The following is a 19,726-nucleotide window of genomic DNA, read 5'->3' as shown; positions in this document are numbered from 1 at the left end:
TGTCGCAAATTCTTAAGAAACCTTCAAAGCCTATTCCAGTTTTAAAAGATGGTGAACGTTTTCTTGTATCCAATGAACAAAAGGCTCAAAGACTTGCTCAGCAGTTTGAGAGTGTTCATAACTCAAATTTGAATTTTGTGAGTCCAATTGAAAATGAAGTCACACGTCAATTTGATTTAATTTCTTCCCAGAATTTTTTACCTGCAGAAATAATTGAAACTAACTTGAATGAGATTAAATCAATTATTAAAAATTTCAAAAATATGAAAGCACCTGGTGGCGATGGAATCTTTAATATACTAATCAAACATCTCCCTGAGAGCACAATGGATCTTTTAGTGAAAATTTTCAATTGCTGCTTCAAAATTGCATATTTACCCAAATTATGGAAAAATGCAAAAATTACTCCCATTTTAAAACCGGATAAGAACCCAGCTGAAGTTTCAGGTTATCGACCAATCAGTTTGCTTTCTTCAATAAGTAAACTGTTTGAGAGAGTTATTCTTAACAGAATGATGTCACACATCAACGAAAATTCAATTTTTGCAAATGAACAGTTTGGATTTCGCCATGGGCATTCCACAACTCATCAATTGCTCAGAGTTACTAGTATGATACGAGCTAACAAATCTGAAGGTTATTCCACTGGAGCTGCTCTTTTAGACATAGAAAAAGCATTCGACAGTGTTTGGCATAAAGGTTTGATTGCGAAATTGCAAACTTTTAATTTTCCAATTTTCCTAATCAAAATTTTAAAAAATTATCTTACTGATCGAACTCTGCAGGTTGTCTATCAGAATTCAAAATCTGATAGATTTCCTGTCAGAGCAGGTGTGCCTCAAGGTTCAGTTTTGGGTCCAGTCCTGTACAACATATTCACTTCAGATCTTCCTGATTTGCCTCCAGGATGCACAAAGTCATTGTTCTGCGATGACACAAGCATTTCCGTAAAAGGAAAAAGTCTTCGTGTCATATGCAGTCGATTGCAGAAAAGTTTAGATATTTTTTCCTCCTACTTGCAAAAGTGGAAAATCTCTCCCAATGCTTCTAAAACTCAAATGATAATTTTTCCGCATAAGCCTAGGGCTTCTTTCCTCAAGCCAAACAATAATCACGTTGTCAAGATGAATGGGGTTATTTTAAGTTGGTCCGACAAGGTTAAGTACTTGGGACTAATTTATGATAAAAAACTTATTTTCAAAGAGCACATTGAGAGTATACAAGCCAAGTGCATCAAATATACGAGATGTTTATATCCTCTCATTAACAGGAATTCTAAACTTTGTTTAAATAACAAACTTTTGATTTACAAACAAATTTTTAGACCAGCAATGCTTTATGCTGTACCGATCTGGTCAAGTTGCTGTTCAACAAGGAAGAAAACGCTCCAAAGGATTCAGAATAAAATTCTGAAAATGATTTTGAAGCGTCCTCCTTGGTTTGGTACACTCGAATTACATAGACTTACTGGTGTTGAACCATTAGAAGCTATGTCAAATAAAATTATTAACAATTTTCGACAAAAATCGTTGCAATCCTCAATTGCTACGATAAGCTCTCTTTATAGCCAATAAGTTAGTTGTAAGTTTACTTCCCCTTTTCTGACAAGTAGGTTTGAATCCCTACGAATGATAAGTCCTAATTGCGAAAGCAAACAAATCCTAACAATTAAAATTACAAATTTCTAACAGTGTTGAGAAGTCACCATTTGTGATTGGACACACATACTCATTATTTACTAATATTTATCATAAATACTTAAGCTACTAACAAATCCCCCCTTAAAAAAAAAAAAAAAATTATCCCCAGTCATAACATGCAATACGAGCTGGAACACGACCGAGAACGCTACCGCATTTCTCTATTCATGGAGGACGGCACAATTGAGGTTAGGATCCACGACATTCGACCGAAAATTACCAACCATCAACTGGTGCAAAGGATGAATGAATACGGACAAATTCACTCTGTGCGAGAAGAGACCTGGAAAGATTTTTGGCCCGGTGTATCCAATAGTGTTCGTATTCTAGGAATGGCCCTCACCAAAACGATCCAATCATGCGAACATATGGACAAAGACACTCATCACCTAGCGCGGGCAGGTGGCGACGTGCAAACACTGTAACCGAAATGTAAACTTCATCCAAACCTGCGCGGAATATGCTATATCAATGAAATCATCCGTTAATGACTGCCTTACTCTCGTGGATGCGGACGCTGGAAACTCGGCTGGAAACAGCTTCGATCCTTACGTGAATTGCGCCAAAGTCGAGCGAGCTAGGCGCAGTAAGACCAACAAAACAGTCGACAACGGGAGAGATCCAATTCCGCCGTCTCAATTGCTAGTCAAATTTACAACTCCTTGATCGAATATTCAACCGAGACGGCAGTGGGCAAGCCCGGTTCGTAGAATATCATGTTCCCAAAATCTGCAGCGGCATCGACATCTCACAATTCAGAAGACACCAACGAAACAGTTACAGCGGACACCAAAGCCCTCTAGCTTACCTTGCAGCCGATAGCGGATCGCATGCAGATATCCAGGGCTGTCACAGTGGTTTCAATCTACCTTCCGCCTAACTCAAGAGACATCAGACCAACTGGAAGAGCCTCTCGAGCAGCTACTTGAACCAGCTTTGGCACTAGGAGACTTCAGCGCTCATTACTTTGCATGGGATGGGATTCTTATCGTGCAGATTTCCAGTTGGTTTATCCCCGTAATCGCTCTCATGAGAAAACTTGTCATCTTCAACGATGGTTCTCCTATTCGCTTGAATCTTGCTAGTGGCTCTGTTGGATTCACAAGTCCCAAAAGTAGTCTGGAATGTCATACCCGACACGCACAAAAGTGATCACTTCCCTCTCGGAATATTTTTTCCGGGATAGTCTGCAATGGCAACCCGCTGCTTTAGTCGACTTGGACACCCTCGTAGAGCAAATCAACGCTCATGCTAGAAGAGAGCGACAAACGATTTTTATCTGCTGAGCTTCCTGAAAGCACTGCGGTTGAATCTGAAATCTCTCTCTTGCGAGACAATGAACTATGGTGTTTTTTCTCACACGTGTGGACATCACGCACAATAATTACACTGCAGAGCTATCTACGGTGCGTTTCACAGTTGGTTTCTTGAGCATGGCGGAAGAGGAAAAGAGATTGGAAAAAAAACATAGACTGCGTTGCTCGTGCCGCTCGTGCCGGTCGAATTTACTCTGGTGGAATTCGTTTTCGCAGTGTAGCTACACGAGGACTACACTTTTGCCCGGTAGGTTTTTTTTTCAACTTCCGGACTACTCGCCAGTGGACACTGTTGTGTATTTCTGCGTTTTCTCTGTAGAGTGATTCACCCCTCTTGTTTCTATCAGATGTGGGGTGAGCTGGAAGTGTGTTTGTCTCTCTGTAAGCTGGTTGAGACACTTTGCTGCTTTTGATAAACTGAACCACCCAATCGCCGAGGCGAAACTCGAAAAGTTTTGCATTTGAGGCCCACTGTTTCACTGGTTTCAGTCGTATTTTTCTGATCAGCGTTTAGTAGTTCTGCAAGGCAGATATCTAGGGCCTTTGATAATTCTGTTCTACTCGAACGACGTCAATTTTCGACTCCCACACCCTCGACTGTCACTCGAACTTAAAATACTGCGCTTCAGTGTGGAATATCTACTATCTATCCCTACTATCTGACGGAGTAAACAGAATCGAGTCAGTACAATGAAGATTTGGTCGTTTTGCTCTCCGAAGACTTCCGCGTAACGACCCTTTTCGACTACTTAGCTACGAACAGCGATGCAGACTCGTCGACAGGCATGTTGCGAAATAACCTCTTCACGTTTCGAAGAGGCGAACGAACTACAGCAGCTTCAGCATGATAACTGGTCTGCAGTGCCATTTGAATCGTTACGTTAAATGCGTTGATTTCGACACCAGCCGCGAGATGCTGAAGAACCGCTTCTTGACTTTAGCACGTAATTTTTAGTATAAAAAAATCATTTCGGCCACAAGGCCTGTTGATGTAATTTTTACAAATAAACAAATGGCGTGCATCTGGACGGCTATTTAACATACTGGCCAGCTTCCTATCGAACCGTACGTTTCATGTAGCGGTAGTAGGACAATTATCACATATGTATACCCCTTTCCGACCGGGCCAATATAATTGCGTAGGTAGAAGGTGACTTAAACAAAACCTTTTCTCTCGCTTTTTGAACGTCCTATCCATTGTTTTATTGCTCACAACGCTAGTGTCAACATCGAAGCTGCTACAAAAAATAAAAAAGCGGATCAAGCAAATGTTTCTATATAGGAATTGCTTCGATTTAGATTTTGTTTTCCGTCATTTTTTACCTACACAATTGTGTGGGCTCGGTCGGAAAGGGATACACTTGAGATCGGAGTCCCACAAGGCTCTGTTCTATCGGTCACTCTATTCCTCGTGGCAATGCAACCGGTCTTTCAAGCTGTTCCTTACGGAGTCCAGATTCGATGACATCTGGCTCTAAAAATCAACGGCTAGTTCGAAAACTACAAACTGCAGTCAACGCGGTCGCCAAATGGGCAAAAAGCATCAGCTTTGCAATTTCGTCGGTCAAATCCACCATCTTCTACGGTAGTCCCAATATTCACCGACAACCAAAGAAAGACAAAACTATTGACCGCATCGCTGTTCAAAAAACTAACCAACTAAAAGCTTGGGAGTTTCCTTAGACCGAACTTTTGGCTTTAGAGCCAACTGTAGATTGGCCGAAATACTATACCACTATACTGCCGTGGGCTGGCGTTTTGACGTAAGAGCCAGAAACAAAATCGCTCCAGAAGCATCGCAGCACTCCTATCTCATCGTCATTTCTATATAAAATGGCGCTAACGTCACTTCTTGTCTTTGATATTTCTCAGTTATTTTTCAATATTTTTAAAAACGGTAACTAGCATTTTGAAGTGGACTATTTATACTATAGTATTACGTAAAAAACTAAGCCCACGGCAGTATACTACGTTTTCTGACCACGGTTAGAGCAAGACTGCCTAGCCCATTCCTCACTTCTGCAAATATATAGGATTGGCGACTGCGACAGTCGGACTGCAAGAAAAAAACTGCGACGCATCGAACTTCTCGGTGGTCCACAAAACTTCAGATCTATTCACTGGAAAAACACAATTCGACCATTCCCAACATCTACCGGCGATCTGGGAATGGAACGCCCTGAAACCGCTCATCATATGGGACGTAAAGTCACACATTAGATCCTTCGGATAAGGTTCGCCCCGTAGTACATGAAGTAGTTGAGTGACGTTTCCATGGATACATCCTGCTCTATACTGACGGGTTTGAAGGGCGACGACACAGTTGGATTAGGCATGTTCCAAATCGGAAGCTCTACCACGACACTGTAGTTTCTTCTCTGCGGAGGGTTACGCTACATGACACTTAAGTCTCGGCGCTCGACGCCAATAGCCATCCTGAGAGATTTTGCTAGTCGCTCATCTGCTCTCCATTCCGGTAGATCTAGTCACCCCTAGATCCAAAGCATCGGGAAAGCCATAGGGAACCGAAACGTCTAATTCTGCTAGATTCCCGGAGATCCCTATACCAACCATGGAATCAAATATACGCATCATAGAACATAAAACTGCGCGAGATAAAGATAACCAACCCATGAATCGACAGTAAACACATTGGTGTACCTACGGGAGGATAGGGGGCCCCCTAGGATTTTTGTAGCCCTCCCGAGAGTTGAATTGTATCAGCAGGAATAGACTCAATAGAGAACAAGCAAAACTACAACCATCTATACATGTTTTTTCTTCACCCAAGAGAAATACAAAAAGTAAAAAAAACTTGCTATACCGTTTTTGCATAAAAAATAAAGCAAATTAATCCCCCCTAGGATTAGTTACGCCAATAAGTAAACATGCGGCAGACCAACGGATCTTAACGGAGCTTAGCCATATGTTCCTAATCCACCTGAATGCGAATGTTGTGGGACCACCGTGTACGTCCAGCATATCTTGATGGACTGCAGAAAATATCAAGGAGACGCACTGATAAATTTAATTAATAGGTTTTGCAATTCATATTTATTTTTGTACTATTTTGTGATTGTTTTCACCCCATGTTTATGTTTTATTTAGTTTCAGTTCGGTTAGCTATTATAAAATGGGCGTTCGATCAACGAAAATAAAACAAATCTTTTCGCTCATTCTTGAAGGCGTACGCCGCTTTATTGTGTTATCAGAATAAATCTGCTTCACGAGCAAGTCGAACACTTTTTATTCAATGCACTTTCGACTTCTAGTATCAAAACTTTTCTTTCCACATTTCTTTTCTGTTCCTTCTAAAGCTAGTTTCTACTTTCTATTATTATTACAATTATATTTGTTTGACATACAACCAGTGAGGTTTGTCACCGTTGAAAAGACGTATTTTTTTTTCATAGTAGTAGAATATCTTTCAAATTTTATCAATTTACGATGTTGGATCTAGTAGGAATTCATTTCAACGTGAAGCTTAATGATTGGCAGATATAAAAAAAATATGTATATGTATTTCGTAGAATGACACCTAATGGCAGAAATTGATAATCCTTCTTCAAAAATTGGTGGTCACAATATTACCAATTGTGGATTGTTAACTCGTTAAAATGTTATACAATGATTCATAAAACAAAACTTTTAGAAAAAAAAACGGCACAAAAACGAAAAACCGGCAGACAAATTAAAAACTTTGAAAACTTAATATACAATTAGAACTTGCCATATAAAGTCACGAGTTGATTCGTCCGGTTGGAGAATCAAAAACATGCATGCAATAGGTATATCTAGCAGTCGTGAATGACTGGCGGCCCGGATAAAACCGGTTGTCAAATGTTTCATACTTTATCGCTTACTTACTAAGCTGACCACGTCCAGCACTGCGAACCGCTCCCAGCTCGGGGAAATCACTAGCGGAAAATCCTTTAATGCTACTCGGCGGAGAGCGAGACACAGCAGCTGCGGCCGCATACAGTGAACCTCGACCGTATCCTCCGACAGCCCGGTGCGGGTCAAGCGATCGCGATGATCGTGAACCCAAGTCATCGGAATCGGATTCCGAAGAGGTTCGCTCGCGCTTGACACGGTAAGAACGATCAGCGCTGCTGCGGCTGCTTTCGCTGCGATAGCGATCCATGGAATCGCGACGACGATCCTCGGAACCACGACGACGCTCGCTGGAACCGCGGCGACGCTCGTCAGAATCGCGGCGACGATCGCTGGAATCGCGATAACGATCCCGTTCGCGTTCATAATCTCGTTCACGCTCACGTTCGCGTTCGCGGTCGCGCTCCCGCTCCCGGTCTTTCTCTCGGTCACGATCGTGTCGGCTACTGCCTCGGTCGCGATCGTATCGGTCGTACGACGAGGATGTGGACGAGCGTCCCCATGGGTTCTTGTCGTCCCGGCGGCTACTGCTAGAGTAGCTACTAGTTGTTTCATACTTCATGGAGTCACTGAGCGCTGGATACTCATCTTTAATCTGTAAGTAAAAAAATCGCTTTTAATTTTTATGTGTTTTATGCAGGTACTTGATGTTTACTATTTTTGTATTGCGAATGTTGAGTGTTGAGATTGGCAATAAAGAATATTTTTCAGTTAGTTAAAATAAGTTATGCAAGCTGAGATAGTGAGACGGATGATCGGTTACTACTTATATTAATACTTTGTGTGACATTGGAGATTTCAGTGAACTAGTTTAAATGTAGGAACCACTCTACACGCGTATACTATAACACAAGTGGAAATAGAATGGATAAAATTCTATGGACTTTTGTCAAATTGTACTTCATGTGTTAAATGTAAGATACTCAGTCGAGTTTTCGAGTTTGTAGAAAAATACTTGTTTCAGGTTCGAGCGTTTGATTTGATTCAAACAAATATGGAACTGCAAATTTTCGATACTTTCGACCAAATGTGATTTGGCTGTGAACACGAATAAGAGTGAATGTCTGATTTGCTATGTCAAGAGCTATTTTTGCGTGAAAAGTGTTTCATTATCCATGCAAAAGATTTCTGAACTAACAAATTGATCATTTTATTATTTACATGGTTCTGATAATCAAGTTTTATATGGTCTTCAAGTCAATAGGATCATAGCTTCAGTATGAAATCACGGACGTGAAAAATACCAGCGAAAACGGCATAGAAACATTTGCTAAAATCCATCGGGACAAAGCAGAACAGGCAACCCAAGGGTCTAAATGCGGCGCAGCAACATCAGCGACCTCTAGGTGGCTTAGGAGGACCAATCCTGGCGGCATAACGGAGCGTCTTAGCTTGCTCAATGTTGTTTAGTTAGTTGCAGGGACGATATGATTTCTTTTTTGCGATCTATTTCTAAATAACATCATGGAAAATGGCAACCATAGTACACACAACTTGGAAGCTGTCTCTAATTGGTTGCTCCATTTTCCGATATTATAGTGTATACAATTTAGATAATAGAATTTATTTGTTCAACAAAACTGGAATGCTCTGGTTAAAGATAAAATAAAAAATGATTTTTAACAAATTAATGTAACAATTGCTTCGGAAGTTCGTGATCCGCCCAATTTCGTGCACGATTTGGATACAGGGATACTTTCGGCATCTTCAATTTTCCCGTATTGGGCAATACTGGAGCGTAATATCGACACAAATATTTGTTTTCTCGGCTATACGGTGTAAAGCGCTGCAGTAAAAAGGAAACAAAACGATCGTTTTCACAATTGTACAAAAACCAAGCACGATTTAGAAAGGGACACAAATTTTCAAGTTTTACCGAAGTAGAGTACAATCAAGTACATGGTCGCTTTTTACGTAGCGCGTGAATTCCGAAGTCCGCGTTAAAAATACTATTTCTATGAAGATTTTGTCATGCGATCATGTCTGCAAAGACTTCCGAAAAAGACTTAAGCACAGTACTACTTCCTTCTGCAGATCGGAAAAAAATCAGGAAAAAACAAAAAGGTCAGGTCAAATCAGTGAATTGGATTAAGGAAACTAAGCGATTTTAAAATATAATTTAAATGGATAAAAAACAAATCGCGTAAAAAATTACTTTCCTAGAAAAATTGCGTAAAAACGTGTGAATATCGAAATCCGTAATAAAATAAAAAAGCACATAAAAAGCGACTTATATAGTATACACTTACACATATCACAAACATAGTAAGAATAGAATAATTGCACAAAATAATGAAGTAAATTACATCACGAACATTGCAGATGAAAAATTATAGCACAGGTATCATATTACTTACCTTAACTCTCCGATCATGTTCATAGTATCCTGAGGAAGAGGACGAACCCGCCTTCGGTATTTTCCGACCATGGGAATCCAACGAATCATAGTGCCCTTTGCTCAGTTTCTGCAACTTCGGGTTGGTCAGGTGCGTGACTTCCGACGAGGACACAAAAGAGCAATTATCAAACTGAGCACTAATAAACGAACTGGTATCTCCCAGAGTGGTCGAGCAAAGTGCCGTGTCAGCGTTCTTGGGCAAATGGCGACCAGGTTTCATTTCGATGCTCAGATCTAGGCAGCAACTGTCGGAGATGATAAATGCCCAACGGACGCACTTCGATAGGGGGCAATATTTACCGTTGCCCATCTCTTCATGACGCTCGCAAGCAATATCTTTCGTGTACTCGTACACATCTTTTTGGATAATAGCCTGAGCAATATGTACCGAAGGGAATGTCTTGATATCCAAGCCGAAACTTTCGGTTGCTAGCTTCAAATGGTAAAATAACTCCGACAATGGGCAAACAAGCAGAGTATTTTCATCCATTGCTCCCTGATTTAGTATTCCTTTTAGGATGTTCTCCACCATTCGAATGTCGTTCGAGTCAGTAAACAGTGGAGGCATTTTCTCCTGTTGAGACAGGAAACTGAACAACTTTAAAATAATTTCATCATTATCCGTTTCGCCCTCCGCATCCGGAGGAATCTTGAGCTGATGGTCTTGCTCTGAATGTATTTTAGCATCGTAAGCCATACCTAGCGGGAGTTTTCCCGGATTGATCAGCATATGTAATTTATCCATAACGCCATCCTTAAGACTATAGCGAACCAATCCCATTTCTGCCGGAATATATGTCCCTCCGGATGTAACGCAAAAGTAAGCAAACGAGATAAAATAAAATTCTTGTTTTTCAAGTGCTGCAAAATATTGGTGTAAATTTCAAATAACCAGCGCAGATTGGATTAAACTTACCATTGTTTGCGACAGCCGTTTCTAGCATAGTAGTTATCGTATTACGAATCGTTGTCGATTTTTCTTGTTTTGCTTTTTGTTCCGCTTCCACCATTGATAGCGGAACACCTTGCGAGGTATACTTTTCGCCATTCTCACGGAGCCACTCTCTGTGTTCGCGAGCCATTTTCTTGTAAGGTTCCTTATCATCCTCTGATAATGCCTGGAGAACACGACAAATTTAACATGGAATATTGACACACACAGCAAGTTGTAAACTTCCACTTACATTCCAGAATGGTGATGCTTTCAGCTGAACCTCGTGGGCACCTCCTCGGAAGACATGTCCATCGGCTTCCTGCTTCTTCTTGAACTCCATCATGAAGAAATAGTAAGGCCCTTTAGGCTGATGTCTTTTGTTTTTTCTAGGTGGCATCGCGGTACGTTAATTTTCAAAATTAAAACTGGTTTCAAACTTCCGGCTTTGTGATGCTGTCAACATATATAATAAAAAAGAACCACTGATTAAAGATGTCTGCCAAATTTTCATCGGTTTTGTCAGTCATGGAGAAAGACGACACTGGTTTCATGTTGATCGTTCATTATCGTTACTACTTGAGTAATTAATTTTTCTAATGCAGCATCAAAGCTACAGTTGAACGATTAACGACTAGTATTTTAAATTATATGGAGTTCACCTGGTTAAAAATATGATACGCAAAACGATCCACAACGTTTCCCGACAAACACGACTGATGAAGCAAAGCGAGCAAAGCCTGCAAAAACGATGAAACGCGCCTTCGTTTATGACAAGAAGACAGCGCATGAATTTTCGAAATGCTCTGTTTTACCGACAGAACACCACTGTCTTGGAGACCAATGAGCATAAAAGAGAGGTGAGGAGGAAATTTATAGCGATTTATTTCACCAGCTCTCGTTTTGACCTGGAAGCAACCTAACAGCTCTTTATTCGCCAGACATGGACCCAGTATTGACCTGGCGTGCTGCCCGAAGCGCACCGTAAAATTTGTCAGCTTCAACCCCATTACCGCACGTGCTTATTCCACATGCTTTTAATTTCTACGTTCTGAATTTTTAAATTAAATTCTGGACTACGAAAGTGCGTTGGCGCGAGATAAAGAAGAAAGGAAATATTTCCCTTTTTCTTTATTCTTGCTTTTGTCATCACACACATTTAGCTTGCTTTTGTCGTCACACACATAGGCTAAGGTACAGCGCTTGAGTTATTTATCCAACCGTTTTGTTGTCAAAGAATGAATTGTATATTTTTCCAATGAACGCATGGTTTTTGCTGGAGAACCACGGACAAATTAAAAAAAAACGTGTATTTTCCTAAATAATTATAATTTTTCGAGCTAAAATTAGAAATAACTTGAAAGCCGATGCCTTTAGAATGTTAATTATCATTTTTTGATTCAAAATGACTCTCTGCATGTTTTAAAATCATCAGAATACAAATATTTTGAAAAATGTTTGAATTAGAATTATTATAAAAAAATTAATCTACCATAACAAAATATTTTCCATTTCTCCATCCTGGACTTATTTTTTGAAGTTGCGTTTTAATGTCAAGTTTCTTTTAAAAAAATAAAAAAATTCAACTCTTTTTTTAATTGAAATTTAATGTTTATTTTTATTTTTTTTTGGTCAAAAATTTTTTCTTGTACAGTGTATATTTTTTTTATGATGCATTTTTAATTCCCAACAACCCCTTTTTCAGACAGTTTTTCTATACAACCAACGGTTTCTGTGCTACAATGCTTCGAATAAAACCTATGCTAAGGCATACGCCCTTTTAGAATATATCTCATGGGTGTAAAAAATCTCTCCATCTGTGAAAAATGCTCAGTTTGCTAAGCCAAATACGTGTGCAAGGTTTCATTAACAAAACTAACACAATATTTGTTCCTTTGTTGACATGTTGAAAGGAGCTCGCCTCCCTGGGCCCCACATACCTAAATGCGGTTCTACCTGTGAGCGTTATGTTTTGCGCCCTCACTGTGTACATGTTGCTCAACCCGCATTATCAACAACCATAAAAAAGTTCTTCAAAAGTTATGGCTCAGAATGACCTTATCTAGATGTGTCTAAATGTTCGATCCAACCAAATACAATACTAACAATACCTAACACTGGCAGTTAATTCTTGATACAAACTGGTAATGTTAGTTTTTATCAACAACCTTCAAGTTACTAGACAAAAAATGAACGGAATTCATTTTCTTTAGAGATACTGCAGACTAGAGAAACGACAACTCGCTCACCGTGACTGTGAGCGTCAAATTTTACATCGAGACGTAGTGCTGTATGATTCTTCACGGGTGGCCCCGTTTTGTAATGAAAGTAACGGTGAGTTCTTTGTCGTCTCACTAATTTTCTGTATTTCGGCTCAAACTGAGCTTTAACCACAGACTAACAGACATAACACTTCGAACAAATTTTCAATAAAATCATCGTTTGGATGATTCCAGTTTTTTACGTTAGTAACACTAGCACCATTGCTGCCGTCATTTATTTCGACATCAGCGCTAGTGTTACTGCATGCGTCAAATGGGAAACCACAAAATATGTATGAGACTGCATCACAGACCCACAGGCGATTGGAAATTTAAAGTGATCGTTTTTTTTTGTGGCGATAGAGCTAGGTTCCAGTATTACGTCTGTTAGTCTGTGCTTTAACTCTGGGAAGATAACCTTATTTTGATTTAATATTGACGCATGATTTTTAAATCATCAAAATTAGCGAGACCCGGCAGTGTAGCGCAGCTCTTTGAGTTCAAGCATTTTTGTTACATTGAAATATTTGTTTAAAAAACATGTCCAGTTGATGTCTCTGCTACGAATCAATAGCAGCATTCAATAATTGTTGTTCGAACGTTATACAAACGTTATCAAAGGGAGTAGTCTATAGCACTTTTATATTAAAGATTATTAACCTGTTATTGTAATTATTAGTATGATTTATATATCTGCATTCAGGCCTGCAATTTGAGAGGGCCAAGGGGGCAAATGCCCCGAGCCTCCCCGGGGAGACGAAGTGAAGACCTTTTTGACGTGGGACTACGTCTTTGTTTACTATGCTGGGATGCATTCTGTAACATTGGAAATAAAACTGGCAAATGTTGCGTCAGATTTTGAACGTTAATAACAGCATAACCACATGATGGATAACAATAACCAATATGTTGTTGGATAGATTAAATGTATAACAATTTTTTAATATGCTAGTTATTACTCTAATTTCATTGCTAAGCGGTAAAATTGATAAAAAGTTTGAATAACAAATTTGCGCGAATAATGAACCAATTACATGCGAGCATTCCTAGCACAGACAACGTGAATGGACACCATCCGTTCCCTGTGATATTCTCTGTATCAATATCGAAGTAAAAATTGACAGAATCTCCCCGTCCCAATAGGTCAATTTATTTTTGCTTCCATGAGCTTAGATTTATATGATGTCTCGAAGGTAAAAGTTTTCCTAAAAGTTTGAAACAATACCCATCCTTGAACAATTTCTAAACTCGCGTGTTAGGTTCTGAAGAACCTAATAAAAACTGATGTCTTGAAAGAAAAAATGCCGGTAAAAGCAACAGTACCAGTGGAGTAAAGAACCGCAAGTCTCTCGCCGTCTATGATTGCAGTGGTACTCTTCTATACGTACATTTCAGCGGTACACTTCTATTCGTACTGCAGCGGTACTGTTTGTACTGCAGCGGTACTATTCGTATTGCAGTGATACACTTTTGTTCGTACATTTCTATTCGTGTGCAATTGAGGAAAAACTGCAATGCTGTTGATGGTGATTGAAAGTTTATCTCATAAATATGATTACCATAAATTACTCAACAAGAATTGTAAATTTTTGCAACGGATATTTATTTAATTTTATCTTCGATATTCACTAAATAATCGTGCCCGGATAGTATCAAAAGAGTAAATTCCTAAATATATACATTCATAGAAGAGTAAGAGCCTGCAAATGCTTGTGATTTTTTTGTTTATTTATTAAGATTCATATAGAAACTCTTTTTACATCTCAAAATTGTTAGATGATATATTATTATTCAAGCTTTACCATAATAAACGTATATTACCTGTCTTCGTAATACAGCGAATGTAGTTGTAGGCAAATGAAAAAAAAAAGTCAAGCAAAAAATAAAAATTTAATTGTGGATTGCTACGATTTTTTGCTAGAACTTGTTAATAATTATTTTTATATATATATTTTTATGTTTGCCAATTAATGAACCTTTGTAAGGGCTTCCATATTGTTTTGAAAGAAAGAACCATATTATAGATTTGATTTAATTAGAGTTAAATAAGACTTAACCATTCATTATGATAACGTAAGTATTATTGGATTTGGTTTTCGAGGATATAGAGTTAATTCTGACTTTGACGCATTATGAGAAATTCTTGGTGCTTCTTCAACAAGCACGATATGCTTCTGCCTTGTCAAATACATGTTGTTTGCACAAAAAAATACTACAAGAATAATATCGTCAGATATAAACGATATTCTTTCGAGTGTTGTTGAATATATTTCAAAAATTGATTTCCAGGGGAGGCTGAAAATAAGATACGTACAGTCGCTGAGCAAACACATTGATTTTGTCCGCAGACTGTGTATATTTTGTAACAAAAAAAAACATTAATTACAGTGTTTAGTCCCACGTCACCATTCCATACAACCCTAGGGCTGTATACCTTGTAGTATTTTCGCTTGTCACCTTCCAGCGGAGTATGAAGGCGTGCACAATTTGCAAAAATTTTTCTTCGAACTTTTTTGAGAACTTTTTTATATGCAGGCACACACGTATAAATACATTGATCAGGTTGATCAGTAAGACAAGCAGAATATTAATTGCTATTGAAAAACGAATTCAAAGCGTTATCGCGTGACATTAAACATGAGATTTAATTCGAAAACCTACAACCACTTACAATTAAGCGCAAACCGTTGGAAAACAGGAAGACATTCATCGCGAACAGTAGTATTGAAGCAATTTCACGTCAAGCAGGCAAATGAACTCGCCAGAGCGACGGTATGAATGAACACTATTAAAATCACTTGCGCCGCAGCTCTTTTTCTCATTCAAGTTCGAGACACTAAAGATAACGGATCGTGAAATAGCGGTGGCAGTGGTAAATAAGCATTTTTTTATTGTTACCACATCAAAGAAAACGAAAAATAGAAAGTTCGCGAGTTATTGTAAACCGGTTATAAAGCATTTTTGCCAACGTTGTCCAGAAGAAACAAACAACTGAACTGCAGCAAATTCTAAATACGTTCTGTGTTTTGCGGTGATTTGTGCTGTTGGAAAATTTTCGCTGCGCAACTGGGAGAAAGTTTGATGTAAATAGAAAGACGACAAAATCTTATTATCAGCGACTCGGCAAGTGATCTGACGAAAAGTATTGATTTTTACGCGTGAAGCTATTGCGTACGTGATACGCTGTACGAATTGCGTCACGGATTGTTAGTGCTTGCGAGCCAAAAAATCTACCTGCTAAGGAACAGTTTGATTTATCTAGTGAAAAAAATAGAAGAAATACCGCAATAAAATGGCTTTTATGATGCCAGTGATGAAAAATGAGTTCGATATCTACAAGGGTCGCCAGCGACCTGTTTCCGAATGTTCCAACCAAAGCTCGTGCCATTCACGCAAGATTTCCGAGAGCTCACGCTCGGACTGTCCCAGTTTGTCAACATCGCCGGGCAGCGAGTTCATGGCTGGATCACCGGCCCGTCATCGCAGTCATCCGATGTACATGTCACATCTAGCTTCAAGACCGCAGTTTTCTCGCAATTCGTCGCGTACATCGCAGACATCGTTGATTACCAGCCCGACAAAGGCGAGCACCGGTGACAGCCCGAAGCCCGCTTCCGGAAGCCAGAGCAGCTTGAATAAGTTCCACACACGGTTGGTAGACAAGCTGCGAAAATCGTTACGGAAGAGCAAATCTTCCGACGGCCGCTCATGAGAAGACACACCAATATCCGGCAGTGAACCTCCGGACGCCGATACGGATCTACAAAATGACGAGGAACGCGTGGGAGACGGGGAACTGGCGCTATCGGATAGTGTACTACAAATCGCATCCAAGCCGCCACTCCCCAACCGTTCCGGTACACCGCAGCGAGCAAGTCGAAGCAGTGGCAGAGGACGGAACCGATCCAGGCGTGGTACACTCAGTGCTCCGAGGTAATTTCTAGCCGCGAGACGGGGAAACGGAACCGATTTCGTTCAGGATGGTGTACAGATTTTGTTCTTTGTTTTCAAACTCCTATGAAAGTTATATGTAAGTGTATATTGACCAAAATACCAATATCAGAATATCATCCAGGTAAAACGGGTGCCATTGGAAACTTTTTTAAAAGTAATAATTTATCGAACGACAGGGAAGCAGCCCACAATTTATGTAATCTAGAATCTACACGTTAAAGTTAGTGGAAAGTGGCAAGCAAACTAAAAAGCAGCAGCTTTGAACAAAAATGCACTACGCACTAGATTTGTTTATTGGGGCTTTCGGTAGCGTTTTTGTCTCTATTGTTTTTGCAATTTGTATCTAAGACTCCGCACAATGGTAGACATATTTTAGTTCAATTGTGGAAATAGTCAATCGGTTTTTGGTTCGATAAGCTTCGTTGCTCTAAAACTACCAACTAAAAATGGTGTTCGTCCAAGCTGATTTGTAACCGAACCGTGCAGCATAGCAAAAAAACGCAAACCGGTCTCTTACGTAATCCTAAGTCAGCAACAGACAAGCGTACAGTTTGGAGAATGAGTAAACATGTGCATCAATAATCGAATATTCTAAACCAGTTATAAATCACAGTAAGCAACAAACAAAACGATAGCAAAATCGTACTAAAAAGGGTATATTGCAAAATCATCTAATCCAAATCTGTGATATGTGCTTAATACACATAGATTTTAATTAGATATCTAAAAACGAAGCAACACATAAATATACAAAAACAAAAACAAAATTTTACTCAACCATGATCAGCCGAATATTTGGGCTATGCGTGTAGACTTAATTGCAGATGTGTACCTTCGATGTTTTGCTCGATGAGATCGAAACAATAGGGTCTATCAGGACGTAACACTAATTAAGCTATCCACACGCAGGCACTATCATACACACACATACATTAATCATTGGAAAAAATAATACTAGCTGTGATTCTAAAAGCAACCAGAAAGAACGAGTTACTTTAGTGCTTGTACCATTTTTGTTTTCCTTTTCGTACGGTCAGTAGGTGGTTGGGTTGTGGAATCACTGAGTGAGCGAGTACGTATAACGTGCATCAGACAGTCACGTAGATAAAATTTAAACCAGTAAACTATGCGAAGGAAAAAAAAATCAAAAGATAAGCATCCACCTCACAGACAACGGGAAATGAACTGCCGGTTAAGGAACTTGGGTTCTCAGTCAGCGGGAAACGTTGAACCTTTCTTGTCTGTGACTGGTCGCGTATGCATATATACATAAATATTTACACGAATACAAGCATGTGGAATTTACATATTCGTATATACTTACTCGCTACCTTAACAGGAATTGATGTATGTCCATGTTCGAGCAAGCTATGCAATATCCAGCTACATTCATGTTTCTTACGGTGGCATTTGTTTTTTTTTTGCCATTGGTCGTACGCTACCTACCTGTTAGCAATATTCAGATTGCAGAGACCATTGAAAGCCGAAATATATAAATCTGTAGAAGCTATTTCGTTAGCATATTTCTTGTTGAACCGTAGTATTAAACTCAGATGATCGAACAAAAGTAACAAAAAATCAAATCTTTGAAATTAAAACAAAAAATATCACGTGAATATAAGCTTTATATTAATTCAAGACTGCTGCCTAGATTTAAACCTTTAATTTATACGTTAGTGAACCTGAAAGTTACTATTCTGTATTTTATTTCTGCATACGAATTTAGGATTAAGTTTCTGTAGCCAGAATAGCAATGATGATTTTTTAGAAATTGTAGTAAATAGCAATCACTCACATTAAACACACAGTGTATTACCATCAAATAACAGCTTAAGCGTGTCCGCTGCTGTAAACGAACACAGGGAGCATCAGCTCCGCTCCTAATTTCCTTCTCCACATTTAGCGAACCATAGCAAAACATTCCATTTTGCCAAAACAAACAAGAAACTCAGAGGGTGATTGGTAGAGGAATATTATAACTCTCTTCTACGAGGAAAGAACAATATCGTCGCCTAGGTTAACTAGGTTGCTACTCGTTATTTGATTCAACGAATAAATTATTCGATTCGTTTTTGTATGTGTTTGAAGTTTGCAGTAGTATTAAGAAGAACATTATATAAATATATTTTATAACGATATATGACTTACCGGAACCTATATCTCTTAAGAACTACAATATCGACTAGTGTGTAAGACATTTACTTCAATAAACATTTAAATGAAAACAACTTTCTTTTAATTGATTATTCATCACTTCCTCTATTTAGAAAAAGTTGCTGCGTTAGTTCGGTTTCAGTAATTGAGAGTCTGAGTTCTATTTCCGTCGGGAGCTGCAAATATTTTTCGCTTGTTATACACCCAGTGTTGCGTTTCGTAGAGCTCTGGTACTATAGGTTTTTTTTCTTACTGTATTGTTAGTACTAACAAACCACAGAGGTTCATTAGATATTTACAAAACTGGGTAAGAGTAAATAATGCATCATCTCTCGTGTGAACGAAAGAATCACCGCTTGCACTCCGTGAGCCCCGCCCAAGGTTTATTTTGAAACGTGACGTTCGTCTGATAGCTTGAAAGTGGTTACCCGGCATTGGTAAGTTGCTTTAATTGCTCTCGATCTGGTGCTTGGCTGGTTAGGTATGATAAATTATGGCATTACGGTTGGTTTGTAGTGCTAAGTTTCAGAAGGATGTCTGTTTGCAAGTGGTTCTATAGATATATTTTGGCGCAATTGTTGATACACACCGAAAACAAATCAATGATTTATTTGCTGAGCTAATTTTAAATCGTTTTCAATGGTTTCCATTGCTTTTTATGTTATATTTTATAAATCAAACAACATCAATTATAACTGTGGCTGTTCTAATTTTTGTCTAATTTGGTTGAGGACTATTTTCAAATCATCAGTCGCTGAGTGACTGAGTTTGGAGCACATAATTTACATATATGCAAAACTAAATTTCGTTTGAAGCCCTGTCTAACTACAGTCATGGTTTTTTTTTAATATTATTGTTATTGTCTCACCAATCTTAGTAGAAACGAGTCAACTAATTTTATAATCATCACTCCTCTGCAAAACATTTAATTGCAAACTTTGAAAACTGATGTGAAGCACTTCAAATGTGGAAGCGTTAGATTGATTTCATTTCCGGATTATTCATATCAAACCGTTATATATAATAAGGTGTGGGTTGCATTTAAATTATCTAATCGTTAGTGCTTTGATAAAGGGTACGAAATTTTTTCGACTATTAAAATTTTCGCTGGAACGAAC

The 19,726-nt window shown here is 38.9% G+C and overlaps 2 protein-coding genes across 2 annotated transcripts; one reads left to right on the top strand and one right to left on the bottom strand.

Moving 5' to 3' along the window:
* Nucleotides 1-6,182: 6,182 nt before the first annotated feature.
* On the bottom strand, nucleotides 6,183-11,028 carry LOC129730974 (protein maelstrom homolog). Its single transcript, XM_055690647.1, has 5 exons — nucleotides 10,902-11,028; nucleotides 10,493-10,695; nucleotides 10,225-10,426; nucleotides 9,268-10,169; nucleotides 6,183-7,505 (listed from the first exon to the last, which is right to left on the bottom strand). The coding sequence occupies exons 2-5, from the start codon at nucleotides 10,637-10,639 to the stop codon at nucleotides 6,876-6,878; spliced, it is 1,881 nt and encodes a 626-aa protein (XP_055546622.1). The 5' UTR covers nucleotides 10,640-10,695; nucleotides 10,902-11,028; the 3' UTR covers nucleotides 6,183-6,875.
* Nucleotides 11,029-15,310: 4,282 nt separating this feature from the next.
* On the top strand, nucleotides 15,311-18,682 carry LOC129730165 (uncharacterized). The gene has a single exon (XM_055689269.1). The coding sequence runs from the start codon at nucleotides 15,793-15,795 to the stop codon at nucleotides 16,210-16,212; it is 420 nt and encodes a 139-aa protein (XP_055545244.1). The 5' UTR covers nucleotides 15,311-15,792; the 3' UTR covers nucleotides 16,213-18,682.
* Nucleotides 18,683-19,726: the final 1,044 nt, after the last annotated feature.

The sequence above is a fragment of the Wyeomyia smithii genome, chromosome 3, assembly GCF_029784165.1.
Source record: "Wyeomyia smithii strain HCP4-BCI-WySm-NY-G18 chromosome 3, ASM2978416v1, whole genome shotgun sequence".
NCBI lineage: Eukaryota > Metazoa > Arthropoda > Insecta > Diptera > Culicidae > Wyeomyia > Wyeomyia smithii.
The sequence above is the reverse complement of the archived record's forward strand: the minus strand, read 5'-3'. Positions and strand labels throughout refer to the sequence as shown.